The sequence below is a fragment of the Dinoponera quadriceps genome, unplaced genomic scaffold (genome assembly GCF_001313825.1).
Source record: "Dinoponera quadriceps isolate SergipeBrazil2010 unplaced genomic scaffold, ASM131382v1 scaffold586, whole genome shotgun sequence".
Lineage (NCBI taxonomy): Eukaryota > Metazoa > Arthropoda > Insecta > Hymenoptera > Formicidae > Dinoponera > Dinoponera quadriceps.
The window spans coordinates 189,912-209,193 of NW_014554764.1; the positions used below are offsets into that span (position 1 = coordinate 189,912).

The 19,282-nt window shown below is 46.5% G+C and overlaps 2 protein-coding genes across 6 annotated transcripts in view; one reads left to right on the top strand and one right to left on the bottom strand.

The window, feature by feature from the left end:
• The window catches only part of LOC106741596 (protocadherin-15), a 130,417-nt gene extending 113,384 nt beyond the window's left edge, over positions 1 to 17,033 (top strand). For 3 of the 5 annotated variants that reach the window (XM_014613743.1, XM_014613744.1, XM_014613745.1), the window contains 16 exons: positions 5,074 to 5,223; positions 5,464 to 5,682; positions 5,967 to 6,161; positions 6,383 to 6,670; positions 6,961 to 7,278; positions 7,926 to 8,066; positions 8,511 to 8,795; positions 10,342 to 10,515; positions 11,056 to 11,265; positions 11,804 to 11,935; positions 12,043 to 12,159; positions 12,240 to 12,638; positions 13,650 to 14,278; positions 14,599 to 14,829; positions 15,646 to 15,875; positions 16,202 to 16,521. In XM_014613743.1, coding sequence (XP_014469229.1) covers positions 5,074 to 5,223; positions 5,464 to 5,682; positions 5,967 to 6,161; positions 6,383 to 6,670; positions 6,961 to 7,278; positions 7,926 to 8,066; positions 8,511 to 8,795; positions 10,342 to 10,515; positions 11,056 to 11,265; positions 11,804 to 11,935; positions 12,043 to 12,159; positions 12,240 to 12,638; positions 13,650 to 14,278; positions 14,599 to 14,829; positions 15,646 to 15,875; positions 16,202 to 16,521 — 4,038 coding nt within the window. Of the gene's footprint in view, positions 1 to 961; positions 1,785 to 5,073; positions 5,224 to 5,463; positions 5,683 to 5,966; positions 6,162 to 6,382; positions 6,671 to 6,960; positions 7,279 to 7,925; positions 8,067 to 8,510; positions 8,796 to 10,341; positions 10,516 to 11,055; positions 11,266 to 11,803; positions 11,936 to 12,042; positions 12,160 to 12,239; positions 12,639 to 13,649; positions 14,279 to 14,598; positions 14,830 to 15,645; positions 15,876 to 16,201 lie in introns of those variants that run through there. The other 2 variants (XM_014613746.1, XM_014613742.1) reach the window with 2 other exon arrangements.
• The window catches only part of LOC106741603 (uncharacterized protein C15orf61 homolog), a 100,115-nt gene that overhangs the window by 78,104 nt on the left and 2,729 nt on the right, over positions 1 to 19,282 (bottom strand). The gene's annotated exons all lie outside the window — the stretch shown is intronic.

Below are 19,282 nucleotides of genomic sequence, written 5' to 3' on the forward strand. Positions count from 1 at the left end.
CGGCGTCTGTGCATGCGTGTATGCGTGCGGATCGCGGCAAGTGCAGTCGGAAGGTTTCCGGAAAGCCCGCGGGGGCCTCTATTTCGCGGCCGTTGGTCGATCCGCACGCATGATCGGGCGCGAGGGATGCGTTTCGCAGATTGTAGACGGACGAAACGCCGATGCATCGACCGTTCCGAACGTGACGGAATATTCCGCGCGCCGTCGGGCCGCGATACCGATGTAAATGATCTAAACGTTACGTAAAGCAATCCCTCGGCCACACGATGACGTGGACGGTTGCCGCACCGGGCAATCACGGAACAACTCGATCTCGCGCTGATAGATCGCTCGTAACGTTGCAGATTTGCCCTCTCCTTGGTTCATCGCTCGATAATGCGCTTTTAAAGTGTGACTCGTCGCTCCGACTCGTTCGCTCTCCTCTTCGGAGCGGAGAGCTCTCGATAATGAACGATGCGCCGCGTCAGCCCGACAATAACGGGATAACGGGGGAGATATAACGAGGAAATGAAAATATTGGCGGGCGTATGAAGCATCGACGCCTTTACCAATAACCCGAAGATCGTAACGAGGTGAGCATGCGTGTGCGCGCTATGCGGGAAAAATTCGCGACCTTCGATACGTACGTACGTCTGAGAAGCCCATCTGGTTGAGTCAAGTAAAATTCTTGTTCGGATACGGGGAAGCAAATGTTTCGGTTATAAGAACCAAGACTTGGTTCTCTGAAAGGAGAATGAAGAGGGTCCGGTTCAAAGAAACGAACCTTGATTCTTATAATTGATACATTAGTTTGCCCACATTCAAAATAGAATTTTACTTGACTCAACTAAATAGGTTTCTCAATGTATCGCGCGATAATATTGTGATAAAAATTTTCCAGTGCTAAACTATATTGGAATTATGACTGAGGATTATGTACGTTGTAATCTTCAGTGACTTTTAGTGCTCGATTTTTTTCGCGTTCAACGCAATAAATTACTAAAAATTACAACACATATAATTTCCATTATAATCCCGGTATGGTCCGGCATGGCGAAATATCGTGTCGATCTTTACTGCAATATTTTCACCGGGCGCGTTTGATTTTATCGTCCGGCCGAATATGCACTGGTGCGTCTCGTGCCGGGGAATCACCGTGGCTTAATATCGGGAGTGATTAGCGGCGCGCCGTTAAAAACATCGCTTAATCGCTAATTCCACGGTATACGGCGTTCGCGCTCTTAACGTAACTCATACGTTGGTCCGAGGCACGTGAACGAGTTGAGAACGTATTTCGTCCTGGCCGATCAAAGGAGGCATGATTTATACGGCCCCATAGGAATGTCGTAACTTAACGAGCGCAGTTAACGGCCCGCGCGCTAAGGATGCATACGCGGCTCGACGATCGACGCAGGAATTGCCGGTTGCATGTGGGACGATAGCGAGGGACACGCCTATCGTCGCTGCACTTTATTACGTGCTAATTCCCGAGATTCCTGCGGGACGTGGACCCTGCCATCTGTTTCCCTTTTTTTCACTTTTCTCGCCCGTGTCGTTGCCGAAAAGACCCCGTCGGAGAGCTCTGATCCATTTCTTGACGCGTCGCGCTTCCGAGCGAGAATGCGGGGACGCGAATGGAGCCGGATTCGAGACGCATCATCGACAGAAACTCGCAGAACGTGACTCGTGAGAGGCGGACAATGGGGCTCCTTGGTCCGCTAAAAGCGTTTCTGGTTGTCGCTTTAATATGCATTAGTCCGAGCGTCGGCGACGGCATCGGCGATGACATTGCTGATTTGTCAACGGTGAGTGAATGATTCCGCGCGACGTAAGTACAAACGATCGAGTCTACTTTCGCTGAAATCTGGACCGCGCGGATAAATAACCGGAGATAAGCCGGTAGGTAGGTAGGTAACGCGTCGTGGCGTTTTGTTTTCGACCCGCGATGAATGGAGACTCCGTGTCCGTCGGAGGTGTGTTGATTTTACCGCGCGCGATCGATCGTTCGGCCGAAGCCGCGCGATGCATCGCGGACGTCAATCTCGGAGGCGGAGAGCGCGGTAATTCGAGTTTCTCAGACTTGAGAGTCTTGAGTATTTTTCAAGGAAAACTTATCGCTCCTCTCGTGCACAGAAATAAGTGCTAGATTCAAATAAGTAATTACTCCAATATTCCTTAGCGATTTTTTTCTTACTTGGATCGAATAATGTTTTACTTGATCGAAGTAAAATATTTTCCAAGTAAATTATCCAATTAAAACACTTACTCGATCCGAGTAAAAATTGGTTGAGAAGCGTTGGAGTAATTATTTATTTGTGTCCAACACTTTCTTCCTGTGTACGCACACAGAGTTCAATTTTCTCACCTTTCGTTGTATTCGCAAATGTTACAGTTTATGTTACAGTTTTCGCCGCGCAAATGAATCGAAGTTTTCTCTCGGTCACTTTCTTTTTATCACGTCTTCAGATCCCAATAGAATAGTAATAATAATTTTAACGCGGCGTTTTTCCCAATTTAAAATTGGTAATTGACTCGATTTAGTTGTATTCTCAAGACCTCATTCGACACACCGATCGTAGCTGGAAGCAGCTCTACCGTAGGGCGTACGCTGAACGGACGCTTAAGTTATCCTCGCCATCCTCGGTGCAAGGACCTCGCTGGATCGCAATAAATATTTTCCTTAGGCTAGAACTATAGGAGCAAGCATTTCTTTTCCAGAAGATGCATGCGTAAGGGCCCGACGCTAGACCACAATAGATGCTTTCCATCTTGGAATCTCGTTAGTTTTAGAGCCGCCTCCGGTCACGGCTTCTTGTAAGCGATCATTTAGCCGTCACTTTGAACGACTGCTTCGCGGGATCGATTCTATTACGTCATTACACTGCTACAATCACCGTGCTATATTACACTGTACTATTATACAGGCTCATGCGATGTTATTCCACCCTAATTTAATTATATCCCGCCAGAAAGAGGGTAGTTGAATAGAGGATAACATCAAATTATACAACATTCTGGAATCGTATCTGCGTCTACTTTCTCTCTCGAGAAACGCAAAATTCAACGAAATCGTGGCGCAATTATTATTAACGGATCAGCCGCATCCCTGACGTGACTTTACTCGCTGCTCCCGCCATTTGTTCAGATCCTATTTAGGCGATTACCTCGTATAATTATGCGCCCTCTCGGTTTACCACCGCCGCGAGGATTTTCGCTGAAACCTAATCCAAGGCGGCGCCTTGCATTTACCGGGAAACATTATCCAAGATCAACGAACTTACGCGGGTCAGAGCTTGGTCGTAGCGGTACGACGGGACGGATTACGTCGGTGCATCACCGCCTCGCGATCCTCACGAGCGCGTCCAAGAAGCGTATCCATCGCGCTGCCGCCTTCGTCGTCGGCCTCCTCTTCTTCGCGGTCGCCTGCAATTTCGTGCAATGTTCGAAATTGCGCGAGCACACGCGTACGTAATCGCCGTCGGGGGAAAAATGCAATTGAATCGGGACGTTCTGCGCCGGCAACGATGTCATTAAACGATCCCCCCGACCGACCGGTGCCGATTCCCGTGAGCGAGACGAAATGAAAAAGGCAAATGGGCCGGCGGATGCACCGACGCCCATTATTACTATTGGCATACGGGATATAGCCTCGGCGCGCACCGTGGTCAAGGGTAATAGTTACATCCCGCCACCGCCGCGGAGAAGATCTCTCTCTCTCTCTCTCTCTCTCGTTCTCCCTCTTTCTATCTATATATCTATCCGACTATCTCTCTGTCTCTCACACTCTCTCATTCTCAGGCTGGAGCCATGAGATAAATCGGGCACGGTCTCGCATAATCGCGGCGAATCTCCCCGTCGAGGACGCGATCGATCTCTCGATTCGGATTAAGTCGGCGAGCGCGCAGGTGCGGCTCATTTGAATATTATGTGGAACAAATGACCGACTTCTGGCTCGGGCACTGCTCCTTTTAGCGAGGCCGCCACGAGGGATAACGTTCCGCGTCGATGCGCTTCTGGTGTATGGACCTGGCGTGCGTATGACTCACGCGTAATACTTCTCACCTGGGGTTTCGCGCGATGCGCGGGAAACGTTGTGGTCTCGCGATGACGAAGTGATAGATTCCGCGTCATTGTGCCCGTTCACTTCGCTTTCGCCTCCTTCGCGCGGAAAAACTCAATCGCGAAGAGACCTCGAGGTGAGAGATGTCTTAACGATCTCGCGTCGTGCGTGCGCGGCCGCGATGCGCGGTTTTATTGAAAGACCGAATCTGTGCGAAGTTATCCGAGCCTTCGCGAGCTGAAAAAGATGAAACTTACGTTATCATCGCGCTTAATTGCGCCGTAATTTGTGCTTCTTGAGTGCTTCCCTTGAGAAGCGAGGGAATCTAAAATTTAAAAAGACTCCTCGGTCCCGCACAATCTTACTTAGCATGGACAAAGTTACGGTAATGGGCGTTACTTCTGTTTAAAACGTTCTGCAGGCAGCTCGGGCCCGTTAGTGCATAAATAGGGTCACAGAAAAGAGCGGGAGACGAGAGAGAAAGGGACGCACAGTTCTCTCCCGAGGCGATGCCAGAACTGGTACAGAGTCCCGTGGCGTGAGGTCGGGGAAAAAAGAACCGGCGTTTATTCCTTTTCGTGCACGTGGCGACTATTGAAAATGTCAATATGATCGTGACGCATCGAAATCGCAAAGATTAATGGCACGTTATCGCCGTCCGTTTTTTCCACGTCACCCGAGCTTTTATTTATGAGCTGTAAAAAAATGAATGGGGATATTTTTGCCGATATTTTCTCGCGAGCTTTTTCCCGCGAGCGACGAGGAGATACGAGACATGTAGCAACAAAACGATACTATAATCTTGAAGCTGACAGTTCAGAGAGAATCTCGAAGATGTTCTCACGATTACGATGAAATAACAAGTCATATGATAAAATGATGATAAAATGGCAAGTAATAATAAAGGAATTGCGCCCTGCAGAGCGTAAAGGTGCGGAATATAATCGTTGTTGGAATACCCCGAAGTTCTTTGGAGCGTCAATTTGCATTTGCAACTCGGACCTCGCTCTAGGTGGTAAATTGTTTGCTTGCAGGATCGGGCGAGGAACGTCAGCGAAAGATTCACATCCACGACCACGTTGACGGTCAACATCCGGGACGATGACGACCAGGATCCGTCCTTTATTTATCAAGGCTGTATGCTTTTGGATGGCGCCTGCATTAATCCGGAATATTCGGCGTCGGTATGTAGATCGCATCAAAGAGCGACGCAGAGCGCGTATACGCGGCGGGAATGAATTTCATCGAGCATTCCTACCCTCACGTTCGTATCGAGAATATAGAATCGGGAAATTCAAGTGCGTAACCGCGAACACGTATCTTTAATCAGCCGTCGATATCTCGCTGGCTCAAATTCACATAGCCTGCCAATAAATCGTACAACCGGTTCTGCTAGCGCGATGTTCTTTTTTTCTCCCCGTCAGGTATCGAGCGGAGTTCTATCCGGCATTCTCAATATCTCGCCCGAGAAAATACAGGCGGTCGACATGGACAGCATAAACGCGCCGATCCATTATTCCTTCCTCAGCGGAAATCCGCCGAATTACCGTGATTTCTTCGAGATCAACCCCAATACCGGAGCGGTGAGGCAGATCAAAGCTGTCGATACGACGGTGACGAAGAAGTTCGACACGATCATCAAGGTAAATGTCGGCGCTACCCTCGCTTGATATTAAAGAGGAAACGTTGATGCAACTTGCGAGTATTCCCTGCAAAATGAACACCGTGCCGAGCTGCGCAACGGTAAATTTTTATTTTTCGCGCGGAGTTGCGAGTAAATCATTCTCAACGATGAAACAAGCTGTCGCTTTTCGTCGTAATACGAAGGTGCGGAATACGTGCTTTCGGACACGCGAATGTTCGCTCCGTACGTCTTTTCAAGCTCGGGTCTCGTATAATAGATTTGTTTCTCCTCGCTCGCTTAAAGGCGGTCGAGGTGTCGGAGGCGAAACGATCGGCCACTGCCAAATTAACGATCACCGTCAAGCCGGTCGACAGCAATCCACCCGTTATAACGGCATCAAGTATCGAGGGTTACGTCGACGAGAACGCTCCGATCGGCACAAAGGTCATCGATAAAAACAGGAATCCCATTGTGCTCAACGTGTCGGATGCTGATTTGGTGAGTCTCTCTCTTTCTCTCTCTGACCCCGTAGATTTGATCGGTTTCCACTTAACGAAGCGTGACCGAGGTGTGAATGGACCGTTTAATTTCCACCATTGTTCACAGATAAGGTCCGCCGTGTCGGCGGAATGGTCACGGACCGGCCAACGGTCGCTCGTAGCTTTCCTCCTTTATTTAATTCGTAACATTTTCGCGCTCTTCCTTTCTTTTTTATTTAGGGACCGGACGACCCGAAGCCGGCGTACACTTTCGAGGTGACCACAAACTTCTTCGCGATCGATCCCGCCGGCGTGCTCGTCGTGAACGAGGAGGATCTGGACCGAGACCCTCCGAGTCCCGGCCGTTTCCGCTTCCAGGTGGTCGCCCGCGAGAAAACGGGTGTGGCCGCGTCGTCGCCTTTGTCGTTCGTCGTGACATTGAACGACGTTAACGATAATGCGCCCCAACTACCTATGATGCCACCCATCACCGTTCAAGCGGGAGAAACGAAGAGACAAGTAACAAAGGTGGCTTCCTCATTCCATATCTTGATGAAGTAATAGCGGCTATCTGCCGCGCAGCATGGAGGGATAATGAGCGAGCCGTAGTAATCCGCAGTCCGGAGTGAATTTGAATTTTTCCGCGCTCGTCGATCCTCTCTGCGCGATACTTCCCTCTCGTCTCGAATTCCACGCTCGATCGATCGTCGCTCGTCGTCGCGACGCTTCTTTCTCTCTCTCTCTCTCTCTCTCGCGTTCGATGCAAGCTTCGCGGGATGTCAGGCGGAGGAGACGAATTCATTTCGGCTCTCTCGCAGGTGGAAGCGACGGACAACGACGAGGGGGAGAATGCGGAGATAACGTACAGTATCTATCACGTGTCGAACAACGGCCTGCAGAAGTTCAAGATCGATCCGAAGACCGGGCTGATCGAGACCATGGGGAAACTGAACGCCGGCGAGCAGTACAGCATCACCGTGCAGGCCACCGACAAGGGCGGCAAGTACTCGCAGACGATCGTCGAAGTGAACGTCATTCCCGGGCCGAACACCAGAAGCCCCGTGTTCCAGCAGCCGGTGTACGAGGTGCAAGTCAGCGAGGGGGCCTCTATCAATTCCACGGTCGCTACTATCACCGTGAGTATGTCAGTCGATGATGTCCGTCCCGTCGGAGATTTACTTCGAGCTCTAACTGCTCCACCCGGCGGGCCCTGCTCGTCCGACTGTATCTTATCGCTTTTGCCATCGGTCTTTCTGACACCTTGACGAAACGTCGCATCCGGTGTTTCCAATTCTTCTTGCTCTCTCTCTCTCTCTCTCTCTCTCTTTTCTATTGCTCGTTGCAATTAATTTGCTTAATGACAAAATTCGATCAAGCGCTGAAAACTTGCCAGTCACGGCTGCACGATTGCATGACGACTTAAGATTAGAATTATGCAATCTCGATTATATCAGTATATAATGAAAAATTTTGTGTCAGATTTAATACATTTCACCTGTCAATGTTAAACGGTTAACGTCGGGATTTCATTTTCGCGAAAAGATGAAAAGATTTTCCAATTTTTCGTCTATCTCTCGATCTCATATTTTATACAATTTTCCTCGTACGTTTTAAAGTAAATTTTAGTTGTTTGTTCGATTAATGTTTTCAATTTAAATTTATTCAATGAAAGGAATTAAGTGTAGCTTTATGTTTTATTTTAAATCAAGGTTTATTTAAAGCCGCAGATATCTAAATGTTTATAACAGTATCTATGATAACGTATTGCTACTCGATTTTACAGGCCATCGACCCAGAAAACGATCCGGTATCGTATTCGATAGTGTCGGGAAATGACTTGCGCCAGTTCGCGATCGGCGACAAATCAGGCGTTATTACCGTTATAAGGAAGCTAGATAGGGAGGACCTGACCCGATATCAGTTGGTAAGTCGATATCGTCAACTATTCGAACGTTGTATAGCATAAACTTCCTATACCTTTTGCTACGAACCAACACGTTCTACTACGCTTCACGCTGTTCTCTATTGGCAGCTTTTAATCTAGAAAATATCGACGTACCTGTTTTCCTACCGATGAACAAGTAGAACGTTTTTAACTTCAATTACAATCAGCGTTTATTTTACGTGTATTTTGAAAATATTTCTCTATAATCTGTATAAAAAAAAATAAATTATATATTTCGTTAATTAATTTTAATTTTACGAAAGCTTGCGTAACGGGACGCTGTGGCTCTCGTTGTATATATTTGAAATATTTTTTTTCCTAATGGTCGTGTGTACTTCAATATCTAAGACACTCTATAGTCGTGCAAATTTTGAGACGGAAAAATTACAAGCATATCGTAAATTGCATTATCAATTCGTGTAGTTGATAAAGGCCGAGGACAGCGGTGGTCTATACAGCACTGCGACGGTGAATATCATGGTCACCGACATCAACGACAAGAATCCCGAGTTCGTGGGTCTCCCTTACGAATTTTCGGTCAAGGAGGGCGAAGCGCGTAAAATAATCGGTCGCGTACACGCCGAAGACGCCGACGAGGGCGTCAACGCCGAGATCACTTACTTCGCACCCGATGACATTCCCTTCACCGTCGATCCCGAAACCGGCGATGTTCTGACGAAGATAGTACTGGACTACGAACAGAAAGACGTGAGTAACAGCTTACTACGTATCGCGATTCTCAATATTTTCATTTTATTTATTATTTACGTTTATCATTTATTAACGAGTTAGTATTCTTTTATATATAAAAAGAAAACAAAAATGTATAAAATAATATAGGATATATAAAAATATATAAAATAAAACATTTTTTAAAAATAAATATATAAAATGCATTTAAAATGCATTTAAAATATAAATTAAAACAACTTTAAGATCCTAATTTAATAAGAAGGCTGTGCCTGAATAAACTTGCAGAATTATGAAACAACTCAGTAGGCCCGGAGCATTTGTTAGATAAAATACATATTCGATTAATTGATTAGTTAATGCAGTTATATTTTCCGTGTGTGGAATCCGAAATTCTACATAGAAGACATCGAAAGAACGGATAATATATAGGCTAAAGGCTTTATATTTTTAAAATGTTTTATATTTCTGATACGAAAAGATCGGGAGTGATTTTTTTCACAAATTCTTCGTAAATCTCATGTAAGAAAATTAACGAAGAAGATTAATCTCTGCTTCGCAGAGATTACGTCTCGTAATAGTAAACTCTTCTACGTGAAGAAATAACGTCGAGATATTTCAATGCAGTGGAAGCTTACAGATTTTTAATTTAGTTCAATCTTTTTCAGAGTTCTGTTTCGAGGTCTTAATAGCTTTTCGCATTTCGCTTATATTCGTAAAAGACTACGTTAACGGCATAGTGCTTATACCGCTTATTAAATCCATTTATTACGGATGCAATTATGCGGCACAATCTCGGATCTTCCGGGAATGCTCTGCCGTTTCGCGCAAGTTACAGAACGCGATCACAATTCAAGAATATCGCGCGACAGAAAGACATTAGTTTATATGAATTGTGAGAGGACGTTGTTTACAGCTGAATCATAATTATGCCATTGTGCGCACCGAGACAAAGGGAGCTTGTAAAGTATGCGCGCGAATTAAAGTTCGCGCGACTTTGTTTCGCGGAAATGTCACATGTTATGAGATACCGACGTAATTCCACGTAACATGTATAATGTGATAAAGACACAATGAACCTCCCGTTCCTTGCCTCTAAAGTATTCTAAATTACAAATGCACCAGGTTTTAGCCGTTAAAATCACCTTCCTTGTGTCTTGATATCGTGTTCGTACATTAAAAAAAAGAATTTGGTATACCAAAACTATTATTATAAGTACTAAAATTTGGTGATATTTGCCGACCAAATGTTTGATTACTAACAATCAAATCATTTAGTTTCATACACTGTAAACACTGTAGTTCCGTATATTGTATACTTAATACACGGAACTAAATTATTTACTCGCAAGAATCAAATATCTGCTCGGCAAATATTTACTCAATTTCAGTACTTATTATCAAAACCCTATTTCAACGTAGGCGTGCCACCAAAATCACACATATTGTTTCCATCGTTTGCTTTATAACGTTAAATCGGGAAATTGAAATGCACGACGTTTCTCTGTAATTCCCACGTTGACTGTGCACGTTAAAATCGCGGGCTTTCACGTTAATTACATAGGAATACAAATTCGTGGTGACTGCGAGGGATGGAGCCCCCGATTACCGTTTGGCGACGGCGACGGTTACAGTGAAAGTCATAGACGTCGAGGACGAGGTTCCGGTCTTTCACCAGAGCAGTTACGAGGCGCGTGTCAAGGAAAACGTGCCCGATTACAATGTGATTCAAGTCACGGTGAGTCGCGTGTCAAGTTAAAGCGTCGCATAAAGCGCGATTGAGCAATAAACGCGATGCGCCCAGCAATAAAGACGATCGATTGTACGTCTGTACTTCAATTTCAACGGGCTTAGATTTAACGGAAGTCGAAAGTCGCCCGGCTAAGGTTCACGGTTTAACACGAGTCGTTTGCGCGCACGCGGGGGGGGGTTTCGCCTCGAGATGAAGAGCCGCTATATAGCTCGCTACTCCCCCGTGTACAGATCCAGATCCAGTAACAGATCTAGTGTGAAATTAGTTCCGAAGTGGATCATAATAACATAAGGTGTAATTCCATTGGAGACGCGCCCGAAGACGGGATTCACGCTCTCGGCGTGTGTCTCGAAAGTTTATCGGATAAACAAGAATCCGCTCACTCTCCCGGCTCGACTTTCAGACCCGGCAGATTCAGTCGCGTCGACGATTCCCGTCTCTCATTTTCCATCGGGCGGAAAGGACAGCGGGTCCTGGCGAGATGGCCGTCTTACTCGACTTTAAAGCTAACGCGATCATTTCTAGGCCGATGATCCGGACACAAAGAAGCAAATTACATACATGATCAAGCAAGGGGATACCGAACTCTTCAGCATAGACCCGAAGACCGGACTCATAAAAACTGTCCGCGGTCTCGATTACGAGAAGGATAACCAACACGTCCTCATAATAGGCACCGTTGAGAACACCAGCGATTTACCTGGCTCCACCACTCGCGTTGTTGTTAATGTTCAGGTATTTTTTCACGATTAAAACCGAGTCTCTCTTTTGTCGCGATTACGCCGACATCCCGTCGCCGGCTATTCGTTTATCGCGTCGGTTACTTTAATCCAACATCACGCTGCGTATCGCGCTTAATTACACTCTTAATCAAGTACGGGGAAAAAAAAAACACTTTTAAACGGATACTCTTTTATTAATAATTCCGAGGATTTTCCCCCTGAATATATTCGAGCAACGACGGATATTTCCGATAATCACGCAATTCTTCCGAATTATTGCCTCGCACAGGGACGTCGTAGAGCCAGTACTTTGGCTGGAAATATTCAAACGGGTATCAGTTTGTATATATTCGTCTTAATCCTAGAAATTAATTCGCGGAATGGCTTGGCGAAACCGGTTCACGCCGGCAGAGTGCATCAACATCATAATCGGCGTTAATACGAGTGTTACGGCCGACCGTTTGTCGCGCTTCGTTTCGCGTCCGGTTGTTTTTAATTCAGTTGTATCTTCTTATGGGGCAATTAATAACGTCTCGAACGCGTCGTCACAGGACGTTAACGACATTCCACCGGTATTCACGTCGGTGCCACGTCCCATTACTCTGGACGACGATGCCCCTATAGGCACGAACGTGACTAATCTCGTCGCGGAGGATTCCGACGGCACCGCACCGGGAAATCAGGTAGGTGTATCACTTGGACCATATTTCCCACCCTCTCTCTCTCTCTCCCTCTTTTCCTTACGAATCGCGGCCCGAATCAAGTCTTCACGTGAGATCGCAAACCGCAGGTTCGATACGAGATCATCGGCCGCGGTATCGCCAGCAAATACTTCGCGATCGATGCCGACACAGGCGTCCTCCGGATACGGGACGACTTGCGCAAGGAGACCGACTCCGAATATCAGGTATCATTTGATTCTTCGCACCAGCTTGATCGGCCACAATTCGCTCATCTGCACGAGACAATTTCTTTTTCTCACGATAGATCGATGTACGTGCTTACGACATGGGAGAGCCGCCGTTGTCCTCCGTGACGAGCGTGCCGGTGTTCGTTCGTCACGTGGCGACGGTGCCGCCTGAGATCGGTTTGGGCTTCGCAGAGAACTCGTACAACGTCGATGTGCCTGAGGACGCAGGCGACAACACGCTAATAAAGATAATCACCATCATCAACAGTCACACGCACGACACCACGCCGCTCAGGTGCGAGATTTACAGCGGCAATGAGGCCGGTCTATTCGAGGCGAACATTACGGAGGAACGGAATTGCGCGCTGAGGCTGAAGAAGGGCGCCTTGGATTATGAGACGACGGAATCCTACCAGATCAAGATTAAGCTGGAGTCGCTATCGGGCCTCTTAAACTCGGGCAGAAACACGACAATGGTAAGACACGACAGATCCTCGAATTTAAGAGCCCATGGATAGCGTCGCTTTTGCTTGGCTACCCGATGCATGAATCTTTGTACAAGTCGAATGCATTCGCGTAGACGAGCGAAAAATACGTGCAAAGAAAGATACCGACATAGTGAGGCTTAAGACAGTCGGTCCGTCAAACCATTTTTTTTTCAAGAATTCTTTAAAATGTCAACTGCATATTGATAAAAATGTTATCTACAGAGTAAAAAAGGAATTTATATTATAAACGGTCCACTTATTCGTGTTATTTTAAATGGGGAATGCATTAAACATGCACAAATGTTAACATATTCATCATGTTAAAATAACACATATATTTGGGCCGTTTGTAACACAAATTTTTTTACTATTTGCACGTCTGTAAAGTTAGAAAAGTTGGAAAACGATTGACTATTCGAAAGCTGAGATATGTGAAACCGAATATAGTATTTTTATACGTGTTCTTTCAGGTTAATGTTCTATTTTTAACTTCTCCTAAACCAACGTTTCAAGTTTTAACGAAAAACTACTGTGATATTAAGGCCTAATATAGAAACATTATACAAAAATTTCAGAATTATTGACCATTTTGCTTTGAAAATACAATCATAGGAAATTTATAATTTAAAGTAACACCCGCAATATATGTACATGTACACATATTTAAATATTTATATACTGTTTTCTACGTGTGCATCTCCGTCCATTAGCTCAGCTGACGTATAAATAAAGCATTAACAAGAAAATTAAATAATATCTCTGTGTTTGTAATATCGTGTATATGTCTTAATTCTCTTAAGATTAATACTTATTACGTAGATAGTTAAATAAATTCTAGAAATGTACTTTTTTGTAAATAGTAGACTTATGAAAAAGGTTAATATCGCCATTGAAAATCCGGTACTACGACCAATTAGCTTAACTTATTGCGAGACGAGATCATCGACTCGTCTTTGATCAGGTCCGTTAATGGGAACGCGTTCGATCGTTACTTTGCAGGTGAAGATCCAGGTGCTCGACGTGAACGACAACAAGCCGGAATTTATCTTCCGGGAGACTAGCCAGGGACTTACAAGGGGACGTTATTTCGCGGCAATTCCGCGCACCGCGCAATTTGCGTCCACCGTTGTGCAGGTGAAGGCCCACGACAAGGACAACGGGAAATACGGCAAGCTAGAGTACAGGATCTTGGAAGGACGCGGCTCCAATTACTTCGGCATCGATAGCTCTACCGGCATTATCAGAACCACGGCAACGTTCGATAATGTGGATTCGTCCGAGCTGCCGTTTAAGTTCGACGTCCGCGTGCGCGACAATCCCAACTCGACCGATAATTACAACTCGATCGTCGCCCCGGTGATCGTCAATCTCATCGGCGAGGAGAACCTGATGATCTTGGTGGTGCAGGACGCGGCGCCGGACGCGCTGCAGAAGGAGGCTGGCAAAATAGTGAATTTAATAGAGGAGAAGAGCGGCCTATTGATCGGCATCGACAGGGTCGTGGTGAGGAAGATCCTCACGAAGAACGGCACCATCGAGGTAATCCCGCAGGACTCCGACGTGTGGTTCTATGCGGTCGACCCGGACACCGAGGCCATACTCAACAGAAACAGCTCCAAAGTGCAAAGGTATGTCTTCGAACGTGTGACAATTTTGCTGACGCAACTCGAATTCGAATGACATTTAAAAATTAGCGGCTTACAAATTGTTAGATACTTTTTAGAGACCATAGTAGCATTGAATCGGCCGAAAAGAGTTTGATTCGATTCGTCAAACTTGAATTTGTTGCATTCAATGGAAATATATTTTTCGTTGTATAATCCTTTGCCAAATTCTGATTTAAGATGAGGTCAATGTTTAACACATAGATGCGAAAAGAGGGATCAATTAATTAAATTGTGCTATTTAACTGATTGCGAGAGTCGTAAAAACACTGAATACCCGACAGATCGATCATGGACAAACAGGCTATGTCGAACATCACCTTTGATGTGTCCACGCTGATACGGGCAAACGCTATTAACATTCACGCACCCGTAATACCACCTGAGCCGATGCGAACGCAAACGGCAGTCGCATTCAGCGGTGAGGTGTTCCCGTATGCGCTGATTATAATCGCTTGCGTGATCCTGATTCTCGGTATCGCCGGTATAATCTACATATGCGTCTCTTGGTCCAAGTAAGTGCTCAAGCCTTAATTAAACTCTGCGTTCATATCGTGATGACACTCCCTTGTAATTCTGACACGAGTAATGGGACCTTTCACTCATTTCTTTTTCACTGTCTCTCTAATATAAACAACCGTAATGAATGGATCGACAAACGAACCGAGTGTTCGTTGAATGCAATTGTGAAGTATCTGAAACACAAAATGGAAGGGTATGATAATTATAACTCATTAAAAAATCAAGAATTAAAATTAAACTTTGATAAAGGTAGAAGGTAACCCTAATATGAGATAGGTGGTTAAAGATAGAAATAATTTGCGAAGGAGATCGCGTACATTGATATATACAATTAGCCCCGGGAAAAATAATATTTTATGAGAATTCCGTGAATAATGACTGTTACTGGTTAAGTGGAATTTATCCGGGTTCTAAATTTCTATCGCACGCCTTCCGTATGTTTGTGTGAAAAACATAAAGATCGCGTTAGCGCGCCAGTATTAATTACGGCGGGTGCGCATAGGCCGAGCGATGATCTCGACTATTATTATGGTCGCATGGGAGAGTCGCTTCGCGAGTATCGGTGTGAATATTCATCCGACTCGTTGAGAGAGTGAGCGCGATGCAAATTCATACCGCTTTTTATTACCTCCATTAGCTTTAATTGTGGTTTCCGCTCCGGGTATCTCCGCAAACACTTATTACATCGACGCGACTCGACGTCGCGCTCGCTGTAATACAGCCCTCTTACATCGGTCTGTCCGCGCGACGCGAAATGCGTCGTAGCCCTTCGTGCAGATCTTCACGAGGCAAATGTGTGTGCGACGTAGGTACAAGGCGTACAAGGAGCGAATGCAACGCATGTACGTGGTGCCGCGATACGACCCTGTTTACGTGGAACCGAATCTGAAGGAGTACGAGACCCAGGTACTGCAGATGAGCGTGCCGGTCGACGATAACGACAGTTACAACGACTTACAGCTGGACTTCAGCAACAAGAATCACGCGTTCAGCCTCGACAACGTCAGTTACATCACCAAAGATCACGGAGACAGCACCGGTAATTCGAGATAGATCTCACGAGAAATCATCGTCTTATTTATCACAGCGACAACGAACGAGTATATTAAATTTCACCCCGGCGCAGAATATCCCGTTTAAAAATACATCTCTGAAAATACGAGAGTTACTTATAACTCCGAGCCGATGTGCAAAAAATGCCGAGGTGTAAAAATAACGAAATGAAAACCCACCAGTTTCTTCCGTGAACCTCCCGTCGTTGTCCCTCCACCCCGCCTCCCGTAGTAAAAAGACTCCCACGGGGACGAACGCTTCGGTTTACATTCGATTAAGAAATACAGGGTATGCTTATGTGTCATATCTTAGGTCAACAAAGTCCCGTTAGCTCCGAGGCGGCGACCACGGCGCGCGCGTCCAGCATCGTCGGCAACCACGGCGACACCAACATCCACTCCCTGCGAAGATCCACATTGGGCCGAAAGAATCACAGTGCGAGCAACACGAACACCCTGAACAATCGCGACGCGACACCGGTCCTTAATCCCCTGTACAATCACGGCGCAGACCTGCTGAGTCCTAGTCCGTCCAACGACAACGTCACCTTCAGAGAGCGGAAGGATTACTCTCATCTCGGCTTCACGTATCTGGGCGAGCAGAGCCCCGTCGAGACGACGACGGAGTTGTAAGTTTCGACGATGCGCGAACCGTATCGATCACCTCTCGAAAGACTGTCGCGGAATCGCACGCGTACTCTCCTCGGGCTTCTCCGGCGGGGAGCGAGCCGCGATTTCCCGAGATGATTCCCGAAGTGTATCTTCACTCGCGATATCGCGCACGCGACGAACAACAGCTGTGATGAGCGCGATACCCCGGGCGGAGTTTCGTTGATCCTAAAGATCTCGAGCGTTCGATCCGACTCATTCCGCGCACGGGATTCCCGCCGCTGACCGCGCGTTGCTTCCGGCGGAAGCTGGCGCGGTACTTCCTTCAGCTTCGTGAGAACAACGTCGCTGGAACAACAACACGTGCGGCGTGACGACACGGAATGTGATCGATAGCCGCGCGACCGGTTCTTCCTTCAATACGTCGACAAACCCCCAAAGCGCCATACGAAGAGAGCAATGCGTGAAAGCTTCTAGAGATAGTCGAAGAACCTCCTATATACCCGTACATATTCCCCCCTCCCCCCCCCCCCCCCCCCCCCCNCCTTCTCCTACCCTTTCATATGTCATCTTCTGAATATGTAGCGGTGCTTGCGCGCCGATTCAGAGCGTCAGACGCGTCTCGCGCGGAGAATTCCCGGCGGTATACATTCTGAACGAGATACTTCGTATATGTGATATTCATAAAAGAGGGAAGTAATATAGCGCTCAAACATACGCACACACACACACACACACACACAGAATGGCGAAACGAGGCCGCGAAAGTATCGGCCGGCCGAGAGAAAGAATGAGCGCGAGTGAAAAGGCGCCGCTGGGACGTCCTGAGTTCTTAAGCCAGCCGATATCCTGCACGACTTATGTCCCGTCCTGCATCGCGAATTGCCGCGCGATTCTCTTTTTTTCTTCTTTTTATTTAAGCTACTTTAAGCTCGCGAGACGTTACGCCAATAAACTGCGACGTCGCGCGCAATCGCCATTGTTGACGTCGCGACGTCCGCTTGTTGTAAGTTATTACACATCGCGTATTCGTGGATTTTGTACAAGCGTCCGATTTAATCGCGTGTTCCCCGACAGGGCGACGTCGACGATAATTCTCCTCACGGGGAGGACGCGCTCGTCGAACGGATTATTTCCCGTCCGCGATGCGTTTTAACGTGCGTTTTCAAACCGAGTTTCAGTCGCGGAGCGGCGAAGATGCGCCCACTGCGCCCGTGCAATCGTCCAACGTAGACTTAGGGATTTTTCCGATGAAGTTATGTCTTCTTTTTTTTTTTTCTTTTATTTACACGAACGACGTATGTATTTGTGAGTGTGTGCCTGCATGAATCTCATCGGTCTGCGAACCCGCGAATGATCCCGAAACCCTGTTGTACTATAATACTTGTTTATTTATACGACTGCGTTTGCTCACGTCACTTCACCTTATTGTAATCACAATTAACCGACGACGATACCGTCCAGAGGTCGATCGTCTCGCGTATACGTAATCGCGACCGACACCGTAGGGAGTTTTACGGCGGCGTTCGCTTCCATCCAACGCGACTCCTTCTCGCTCTTGTTCACACGATCGCGTTAATTAGCGGCCGCCGCGCGAAAACGGCAGTAAACGGCGCGTCATCGACACGCGTGTTTGAGCGGTGAAGCGTGCGACTTTTTAAGGCCGATTCCCACTATACTACGGCGAAAGATCGGTCAAAGCACGGCCAGATCGCAGTCAAGTCGCGGTCATGAACTTTCCACGCCATTAACACCTTTCGATCCTCTAACGACCTCCCGTCGGTCAGTTTTGCGGCGCCAACCGTGTCGATAAATTGCTTTAAAATGCTTCCCAAATATTCGCTTATCCTAAAATCGGCTCAATTTTGGACGACGAGAACAGATCGTAGAAACGTTTAAAAAGAGAAAATACGTGTTTGAGCACATCAGATAGTAAGGAAATAGAAAGAAGGAGAATTCACGATTACATCCAGAAATTGTAAAACAATTCTGACAAGACGAAATTTTTGCAACTATTCGTAAATATATATATTTATAAATCTATATTATTTTATAAATATTTCTCGTCTACCCAGACGAGGAAGATGAGTTCCCCTTCATAATTGACCGTCTACCGACCGTCTGCTGATTGTCTTTTGACCGTTTCGCATTCTCACTTGAAGACTACTGTGATCAGCCCGCGGTCTAGATTCCTTCCGAAGGATCGTCGCGCTCCCGTGACCGTCGTTTGACTTGACCGTGACCGACCAGCGTGAATGGAAACTTGAAAAAGCACTGAATTCAATGGAGACGACATTTGACCGGGTTGCGAGCTGACCGTGATCTGATCGTGACCCGACCGATATTGTGAATCGAGCATTAAACGGACACGCTTATGTATGTGTTCGTGTTCTCTCCCGAGTTTCGAACGGCGTTGCTCGACTCTCGTACGCGGAATTCCGATGGACGCGCGAGGATGACCCGCCGGCGTGACGACACGGCGTTGAGAGGAATTCATTACGATACGACTTGATTAAATATATATCTCTAGTCGTATATATCGAATGTGTGTCCACTGCCGTACAATTCGTAAGTTGCGTTTCATTTACTATAAAAAGGAAAACCTTTGTATGCGTTACAAGTGTTCTTCGGTCTATAGCGCGTTGAGAGAGATCTTTACTCGTAGCTGTACAATATTTCAGCGTGAAACCTGTAAAAAATTGTTAATATCTAATAATAAATTTATTATATTTACATAACGACGGGACTTTTTTGATGCGTTCGATACCAAGCACGCACTTACGCG